This window comes from Pundamilia nyererei, unplaced genomic scaffold, assembly GCF_000239375.1.
Source record: "Pundamilia nyererei isolate P.nyererei 1_Seehausen unplaced genomic scaffold, PunNye1.0 scaffold00116, whole genome shotgun sequence".
Lineage (NCBI taxonomy): Eukaryota > Metazoa > Chordata > Actinopteri > Cichliformes > Cichlidae > Pundamilia > Pundamilia nyererei.
Window position 1 is genome coordinate 2,115,672 of NW_005187517.1, and position 10,094 is coordinate 2,125,765.

General features: G+C 38.9%; 1 protein-coding gene across 1 annotated transcript; it reads right to left on the minus strand.

Annotated features, from left to right (window-relative positions):
• Positions 1-4,072: 4,072 nt before the first annotated feature.
• Positions 4,073-10,087, minus strand: LOC102193783 (uncharacterized). Its single transcript, XM_005742069.1, has 9 exons — positions 10,014-10,087; positions 9,123-9,419; positions 8,560-8,832; positions 7,989-8,170; positions 7,458-7,560; positions 7,103-7,252; positions 5,989-6,084; positions 4,840-4,926; positions 4,073-4,699 (listed from the first exon to the last, which is right to left on the minus strand). Exons 2-9 carry the CDS (start codon positions 9,406-9,408, stop codon positions 4,515-4,517), a joined length of 1,362 nt encoding a protein of 453 aa, XP_005742126.1. The 5' UTR covers positions 9,409-9,419; positions 10,014-10,087; the 3' UTR covers positions 4,073-4,514.
• Between the last annotated feature and the right edge of the window lie 7 nt (positions 10,088-10,094).

The following is a 10,094-nucleotide window of genomic DNA, read 5'->3' on the forward strand; positions in this document are numbered from 1 at the left end:
CTTTCCTGTTTCATTTTGTCGCGGGTCAGGACTGTTTGGGTTTTGTTTGACAGCTACGTTCTTTTGTTCCAGGCGGCAGCGTTACGGTTGCCATGGTTACAGGGCGACGCTCTCTCTCTCTGCGACTGTGTGTTTCCTGGGTGAGAGAGCGCCTTTTCGTTGCTGTTGTTGTTGTGCTAAGCTAACAAGCAGAATGCTACAAGCATAGCTCTAAAGAATGTAGCATCATGTTCAGTGTAGTCCGTGCTGCTGGGAGAATGGACTGCCATACACGTTATGTGTCTGTGAGCGCTAGGAGGGAAAAAAAGGGGAGTGGAAAGGTACGAGCAGTCATCGAGCAAAAACGGGAGCTGGAAGCATGTAAATATAATAATAACCACTGCAGCCAAGAAGAGTGCCTGACAGCCCAGTTGTAAGTAAGCTATTAAGACTCGACTGTACACTGTGTTCGTGTTTTCCTCCGAAAACAACAAGTTCCGTTGGAGCAGCCTTTCAACGCCTCTCTCTGTCTGTCGCAAGAAAAGTTGACCCACACAACAAAGCAGAGCTATTTTTCGGCTACCAGCCGACAGGGACCCCGCCGTATTATGCTGGGCTTACACTGTGCGATTTTTTCAGTCGCGCGATTCAGCTCCTGCTCAAACTGTACGATTGACTCGCAGGGGTTAGAAGTTCATAGGTCACGATGCAGGGTCTCACACTATACGGCCCGATGCTCTGATGCGACCTGAGTGCTCACACTGTGCGTCCATAAAAATGAAGGTTATAACAGAAATTCTGTCGCTCGCTCTCCCTCTCCGTCTTTCACTCACACAGACACACCACCACCATCAACTTTGCTAAATTGCTAATGAAAAACATTGGTCAGGCAGCTGTGATTGAGCAGCAGTGTCGATCCAACTATTTTCACGGTTGTTGTGGTCGTGATAATTTTGTGAGGCCACATCGAAAGGGCTCGGATGGTTCTACAGGTTGTGCCTCCATCGCTTGTGTCCAGATTACACGCTGCACTGCCGTGCTACGCCGTCTTTTTCGCTGACATTTGTGTTTGCGCGTGCGCAGTGTGGCAAACTGCGGTGACACCCTCACGACCAAGCGATTGATGATCGGGAGCTGGTCGTGAGGTGTCAATCGCTTCTCGTTACCCCACGTATACTACACGATGCACGACGCACGATGAAGGCCAAAATTTGGGCCGATCGCCAAAACGATCGCACGACTCAAAAATCGGCTCAAAATGGGCCAAAAATCGCACAGTGTGAGCCCAGCATTAGTCAGAGGTCCCTTTACTACAGTTCGGAGTCGCGGACCTTCAGTAATAGTAATAAATCACACAGCAATAGTACATTCACGTTGTTGTAAAAAGCATGATAATATTGCAGCGGGTCAGGGCTGTTCGGGATTCTGCTTGTACAGTTATGTTTTGTGTATGTTGCCATGGTGACGGGTGACGCCCTCTCGCTGCGACGGTGTGTCCTTCCGGGGTCAGAGGGCGCCCTATGTGTGTTGTGGTTGCCGCGCTGAGCAGTTAGCTAGTGGCAGTGTGTTCTTCTGCAAATGTAATAAACGGCTGTGCTCCCTGGCTAGCTCACGGGAAGCAAGACCAAACGATACCTCCGTCTCCTCCTTGTCTGAACTCGCCACAATATATTAAGTAATCCAAAGTATTCAGAATACGTTACTGTCATTGAGTAACGTAACGGAATACGTTACAGAATACATTTTGGGGCATGTATTCTGTATTCTGTAATGGAATACATTTTAAAAGTAACCTTCCCAACACTGGTGGCCACTGTGATTACAAATGTACCTACATTTGTAATCAGTCACTACAGAATGGTTTATTCTCTAAAAAGATGAAAATTGCAAAGGTTATTTCCAATATATAAACCTGAAGATAAACGTCTTCTCACAAACTGTTGGCCCATCTCTTTACCACCGCAGTTGTCTAAGATACTGGAAAAAATATTTTACAATAGATTGTATGACTTTATCACAAACTCACAAACACTTTATCATTATGGCTTTGCCAGACTGGCCCACTTGATTGATCTTTATTATTTGGTTTGTTTGTTTGTTTGTTTGTTTGTTTATTTTTATCTTTTAAGTTATTACAAACGGAACAGACATGACCAGGGGATAGAAAAGGGAAAGACAGACAATAGAAGCTGAAGAAAAGGAGAGGGAAAGAAAAACAGAGGGGAGAGGGACAGTGAGAAAAGACACAAAAAATCTGCTAGATCACCTGCTGGGAAAAAAGAAAACAAGCAAGAACAGAACAACACAGTAGGGAAACCACAGCAATAACCAAGATAAGCATAAATAACCGTAAATAATAAATATTGAATGCTACTGAGCAACACACAAGATCGAAAACACAAGATATGTGTTTTCGACCCCCCCTCCCCTTTCATCTAAAAGCGATGAGCACCTCTTTCATTGAATTTTGAGTGTTTTAATCAACTTTGTTACATCTGTGGTGTTCCGCCATAGGAAATGAATGGGAATCCACAGAGGCAAAGTCACCCTGAGCGATGTAGGGAAAAGAAAATGAAGGTATCTTTAAAAATTCTCCTTCCTTTTCTCTGCTCGTGTTTATATATAACTAATTCAAACTGAATACATTGATTAAAATGAAAGCTTACATACAAACTCTATAAAAGTTTGTATTATCATGTACTAATAACATCCCCGACCCGGAGTGGGGGATGTTACATCTCTCGGCTGGCCTGGGAACGCCTTGGTATTCCCCCGGACAAGCTGGAGGAGGTGGCTGGGGAGAGGGAGGTCTGGGCCTCTTTGCTTAGGCTGCTGCCCCCGCGACCCGACCCCGGACAAAGCGGATGACGATGGATGGATGGATGGATGTACTAATAACATTTTATTGCATTTGTATAACACAAGGTTAAGTTTGCTTTGCACAAATATTTAAGTCCAGAATGGATTTGCGACCTTTGCAGACAACTATGCTGAATCTATTTCAACTTCAGCTACACAGCAGATTTAATCCTACATCATGGCTCCTCAGCAAGGCCTCTGACATCAGTGCTGCTTGTGACAGAATGCTCTTTACAATTAGTCCCTTTGGCTCTCTTCTCACTGGCCCTTTGCTCTGACCAAACATCTGAGGCCTTAGTAAATCTGTCAATGTTCTAAAAGCTGCACCTCAATGATGAGCTTACCCAAGGTAACATTTGCAGCAAGCAGTTGCTCCAAGTTTAACCACTGGGGAAAATTATAAATTGCAATAGAGAACATTAAAGTGCATGATGATGTAACTGTATTCAAAATATTTTCAACCCAAACACTGGTGAAAGAGTCAACAACCTGTAAGAATGGAACGTAACAAGTTTCAGAACTTCAGAGACTCTAAAAGCGTTGTCCTATTGATAAAACGGCTTATTGTGCTGTGTATCAAACTATATATAGCATACATAACATACAGTTTGATACTCAACATCTAAGCCATTTCCAAAATCCCAGAGTCTCCGAGGCTTCACTAGATATTCTTTAATTATTAAACCTAAAAATGTCAATAATTTAAAGCTCTGTGAGTAAAGCAGTGTTATTCATCACTCCAGTGACTCATGGTAAGAACAAAATAATGAGTTAGTAGCTAACAGTCATGCTAGCTAGTTAGTTCTGTTAGCAATGTTGACTAGTTTCAAAACAAAATGTACCTACCCAGAGAAGCTAAACAGGATGAAACATGTCATTCACATCAATCACAACCTTAATCATGCCGTAATTAAGTCTCAATACAAACAATACACAAATTGGGTGAGTTATAGAAAAATGGGCATTGTGAACAGTTGTCAGCAATGTGAAAATTAGCCACAAAAAAGCTGTAGTCATGGGGGAAATAATCAAAAATAATAATAATAATAATAATAATAATTGGGTGTTGGGTTTTTTTGTTTTGTTTTTTTGTCAAGTTGAGCATCGTTAAGATAAGCTGTTAACAGACCAGTTAAGAAATACCAACTGCATTGGTATTTCATGTTGGACCATTTAATGACACATTGCATAAAAATGAAACAATATCACAAAAAGACGACAACCACAAGATATTGAATTCTTTATATTTATGCTTTAAAGAATATACTATATTTAGAACAATAGCTTAATATTGTGAGAAATACACTTGTATTTTTATACTCAGAGTTTGATGAGAATATTGATATTACACACATTTCTATGCTGAATATAAAAGTAACAAGACAGTTAGGTAAGCCTATAGACTAGAAGCAGGAAGAAGCGGCTGGCATTATAAAACATTGTACATTTTAAGTTTTTTTGCTATACAGTATCAAAAGATAGATTTTCAGTCGTTTTGCACTGTTCCTCCATCAAATGGAAGTTTCCTTCACCCATTTCAGTAAATGTATGTTGAATTTAAAGATTTTAATATTGCTTTTCATTTGATATTTATTTGAGAGAAATGAAGGTGAATTTGGACATGAGCCACTTTTTGAGACTGATTTTTAAAAGTAGTTTCTAAAGCCACATTCGGCTCACCCATCCACATCTGGCTCTAGGTAGTCCTCATCTCTCTCCACCAATCCTGGGGCAGCTGAGTTTAAGTCATGTAATGTTTCAAGGCTTTCATGGACCTCTGCTGTAGTCTGTGTGGTTCCAGGGATTGTATCGATGTCATCATAATTCTCCTGTGGATCTTCCACTTCGTAGGTCACCCCGTCTGTCACAAAGAAAAACAGATGACATGTGTTAAACAGAGATTAGACTCACTGATTTTCCAAATTGCCATTTACTGTTATTGAAATGTGAAAACACTGTGATCGAACTAGTTTAGAACCCCAGTGCTTTCATTATGGACACCTTCATGCGTGTTGATGTTGATGACAGTAGTGCCTGGAAAGGTCAGGGGTCGAGCCTCATCTGCTTCAACATCCTCTGATCTGGCTCCTGAATGAAAAATAGCAAGAGAACACTTACATCATGTTGGCTTTTGAAAAAGAACTCCCACTTGGAAACAATCTGAGATAAATCTAAGACAGGCAAATTGTTTTATAAAAACAATTATTTAATTAATTAATTTTTGCAGCTTCTCATGCTGAAAAATAGGTCCCCAAGGATGTTTATACTGCACAAAATGAATTAAGTACTGCAAAAGATAAACTATTAAATCATAGAGAAGTTCCTGTCTTTATGATTTACTATTTCATTTTTTGCAGTCGGTCTAAATTGAAAAAAAAAAACCCATCAGGGTATTTCCTGTGAATTAATAGAAACTTTCTATTTTTCTGTAATATTACACATTTGATGATTGCAATTCAAATTGGACATTTACTACGGCAGCATTTCTTTTTTTATCATGCAGAAAACTAAGAAATACTATTTAAATTGCCCTTATTATTATTTTAAATGTGTAGTTACATTTCTTTAGGCTGGTAGAAAGTGGGATTTTACTGGTTCCTGTAAGTGGCCTACCATGTAATTTAAGATTGACAGCCATAGACTTTCACTAAAAACTGCTGCTCTTTGTATCCAGAGGCTTAACTGTTATTACCAATGATCTCTGCCATGAAAGTCAGTTTGAAAGATAATTTTTCATTTCATATATGTTTTATATCTCTGTTCAAGTCCACGGTGAAATTGAAATTGTGCGCTTTCAAGTAGTCAGCAGGGGGGAGCAGTAGGGCTGCACAAAGAGACGACATCAGACGGGGTAAAATCCAGATTTAACTGAGGTAAGGTTTTGTTCTTGACACAGTATGATTAAGCAGAAATAACTTGCAAAAGCAGAAAAAATGGAATATTGATATGCAGTGATAAGAAATATTTGTTTAAAATATAACCATGGACATAGAAATATAAGAAGTAGCAAGACCTACAACAAACAAACATGGTGTACAGTATTTAAAGGGCACTGTGATCAGAAGCAATAAAGTATTTAGAAAACATGAATGAATGAATGAAAAAAATAATCAATCAATCAATAAACAAATTAATAAATGAATGACTCACTGCCATGACTTAAGTCTTCCATCTCATTTTCTTTGTTCGTGACATCTTCATATTCCCCACTTTCAAACTCCATTTCTTTGTCTTGCAGCATTCTTGCTGAAAGGTTACAGTGTTACACATTTACTCATAGAGTACATAACAACAGTGCACTGTGTTAATGTACCAGTGATGTACCAATGTACCAGGGTACAGAAAAAGACTGGTGCGCTAATCTGGAATCAGCCATAAAAGCACTGTCAGCAGGCAATTTATTCATTTTTGATACATTTTTGAATGTAAGCAACAGTGTTATTGTTCAGATAAGATTACTTTTTGTTATGAAAAAACAGGGTTACATTTTCCTTTCAGGTTGTTGTTTTCAAATCTTTAAACTAGCCCCTCCCCTACTTTCCATGTGTGCTCACACAACTTGCAGAACAGAATTTAGTATGGACGAAGTGGCAAAAAGGTGGAGCTGAAAAGCTGAGAAAAGGAAAAGAAACGTAAAATAAATGCAGCAAAATATATCATATTAGGCCACTTGTTATCGGGGCTGCTGCTGTTCCAGCAACAACTGCTGTAGTAACAAACCCTCACAGTAACAGGAGGCTGCCGTGGAGAAGTGCAGGGGGAGGGACAGCAGTCCCAACAAAAGTAAAATGAATGGCCACTTTGTCCATGAGCCACTGTCAACAGATAAAGTTTAGCTATTAATTGTCACATACTGTAGTGCAGTTCAACTAAGAACTAACCCAAAAACAACTTTAGCAAGGAGATTAAAAAGAAAAACTAAGGGCTGATTTTTTGTAACAGTCCAGTCCTGAGTATGCGAGCAGGAAATACAAGACACAAGCACAAGTTTGGGTAGTTTTCACAATGTTTCCCTAAGTTTTTAAAGTGAGCAATGTTTGAATGAGATGATGCGTTCCTTGTTTTGTCAGCAGTAGTGATGGCACTATTTGAATTCAGAATTCAGTCAGTATGTTGGAGACTGCCCTCTTGTGGCAAAAAAAACTCTCGAACACCTTTTTCTGGATCATGTTCTCATGTTCAGGCAGGTTTTTTACACTTTTTAAAGTAATTCATTAAAAGTGAAACAAGCCATGTGTTTAAGTCATGTAATAAAGATACTCACGTGAAACGTTGGACTTCCTGGCTCTCTTGAGATAGAATCGTACAAATACCAAAATTAAGATCACAACAACAAGAAGAAATCCCACACCCACGATAATAGGTGCTATTGGTGTAGAAGGAGGTGGTGGAGGTGTAGGGGGTGGCTCGTAGCCTGAAATCAAAAACAACCACTTTATTTATTCTGGATTCAGTCACACTGAGAGCTGTACTTGACTCATCTTGTTTATCTGCACCACCTCAAGGTAAGTAAGCTCAGAGTTACCCATTTTAAAAAATCTCTTCTCTGCAAAACATGTTGAATGAATATTTTTGAAAACAATAGAACTTATTGAGAAAGGATTTGTGGTTTGTCTTACAAAGTATTTCAGCTGGAGAAACGTTTCCACAGGAACGTTGTTTGACAGAGCGCTTGACATCCATGGTAACATCAGTGAACTCCAGTGTTGTTTCTAAGCTGACCTTGAATCAAATTTAAACTTTTTCACATTTAGAGATACAGCCGGAATAGAAAACACTGAAATTTCTCTGGCAGTGAAAAACAGGCCTGACTGAAGCATCAAAGCAACACACAGCAAAAGAAGTCACTAAAGTGACCAAAAGTATTGGGACATTCAATTTATTTTATATTTCTGCAAATTACGTGTCAGCAAAGTGTCCAGTAAGTTTTTAACTTAAAAATCTTTGAGCATTTTGTATTTAGTCAGCTAAACCTCCCATACATTTCTTTCCATTTCATAAACCTAAATAATATAAAAATCACATTCCAGTCTTCATTATTAGATTTAAATAAGCTGAAACACAGAGCCAGGAAACGGTCCATGATATTGGTTTGTAGCATACGAGAAAGATTAGTGACTGGTTTCAAGAAACAGAATGTAAAGATTTACCTGTTTGTCTTCCGTAGAGCCGCTATGGGTCTCATTATTAATTTCTTCACAGAGCTTTGCCGTTAAGTTTTGGACATACTCTTTCTCTTCCGCCCTAAATGGACATACTCTTTCCCACTTATCTCGATAATTGACATAAAGGACACCTCCATGTTTTTCAGCGGTGTGGAACTTTACACTTTCTGTAAAAGCAAAGAAACTGTGTTTAAAGAAGGAAACAAGCTCATCCACTTCTGTCTGGCAAATATGATGTTAGAGATGGTCTGCTTGCGTTCATAATGTGTTTAAATTATAAAATGAACAAAATTTCTGAGGTGACTTTTCTAATGAACCAGCCAAATGGTCATTGTTACAGAAACTGGAATAAGTTCCTTAACGATGGCATAAACAACTTGAAAATGTCACTTTTATTTTAAAAAAGAAAACAACTTGCCTTTTGTAAAAAGAAAGAAAGAAAAATTACTCAAAGATAATGAATTAAAATACTACCATAATTAAGAGAGGACATTCATGTATGTACTGTATATAGGGATGAGTTTATGGAAAGAGAGGTGTATGGACTTACACTTACCACTACAAGTAATGAACACCACATTTGTGTCACACTTTCCTTTAGTCCTCCTGCACTGGCCAATGATGGAATGGTACTTTTCACAGCTGACATGGTAAATGTTACCTGAAGCCTTTGATGGAGCTTTGGATTCAATGAAGACAGCATTGCCACAAAGATTTTCTTGGCAAACTTTGTGTGCGTAGGATAGATCCCAGTTACTAGCACACACTGGAACGCCATCTATCCTCACTTCCCCACGACAGCCCTGTGAAAGGCTGACACTGGGCTCCTCTGGGAAGGAAAGCAATAAACACTGCAGTCAAGTATTGATAAAGACATAAAGCACTGAGGTAGAAGTGATCAGTTAATCTTCTCTGCACTGCAAAGTCAAAATATGAAGCACAAGTCCATAATCAAATAGTTCATTTAAGACTTTTAGCTTTGGTTTGTTACTTTATCCAGTGTATCTGGAATAATTCTCCTTCACACTCCAAGTGTCTTGTTTCACTCTTCAGTGTTTCCAGTGCAAATATAAAAAGTCTGTGATCATTTAAGATCAGTCCTGCTGATATAAATCTTACTTTTGCATTCAATAAAGACGGGCTCCTTCCTTGAGGGTGTGGATTTATTTTCACATTCCCAAATGCTTCCTGGATTTTCACCACAGCTGAAGCTTTTGTTCCAAAAAGAATCTATTTCAATTGTTTGGGGGTGGATTTCATTTGTTGATTGGTATCCACCACAGTCCATATCCTGGCAAAGCTTTTCCTTCTCAGTTTCATTGAAGTTTTCTCTGGAAACAGCACTGAGTCCCTGTCTCCAGTGAACCAACACTGTTCCACTACAGGCCTTTTTGTCAGGTACCATCGTCCTCCATTCTGAGACAGACAAGAGAAATAAAAAGTTCACAAAACATGATGTAACCAACAGGATCTGAATGATATAAATAACACACTCTGCACACAGAAATGACATTATGATCCTGCATCAACTTAAAGTTTTACACTTTTGAAGTTTAGCTACCCTTCTGACTGCTGTGTAAATAAAATGATTTTATAGAGCGATAACAAAGAGATGACAACTGATGGCAGCGATATTTCTATAACCATCAGACTGCACAGGCCAGCTGTTTCCAGCTGATTCCAGACATTAAGTGAGTCAGACTGTGTGGCAGAGCCGTACTGGTGACATGGACAACAAGCAGAAAAGAAAAGAGTAAAACTGAGTAGAACAAATATCATTAATGGAGGTGATGTTAACATTCTAACCTTTATTGCACTAAAAGTAACCTTTGAAGGCGAGCATGTCAAAGTTTGAACGCAGCATTATTTTTATCTCAACATTTTTCTGAAATACAAACTAGTCTCAGTTTGTTTCAATTTCAATTCAGTTTCAAAGCCTTTATTTTAAAATTAGGCTGAAGGAGCAAAGAATAATTCAGAAACTGCTGACACAAAGATCATTATACACACCAGAGCATCGGAGGCCACTGTGTTTGCAGGCAGCTGTAGAAGCAGTAATACTGCTGCATGCAGATAATGGACTGTTAGCAT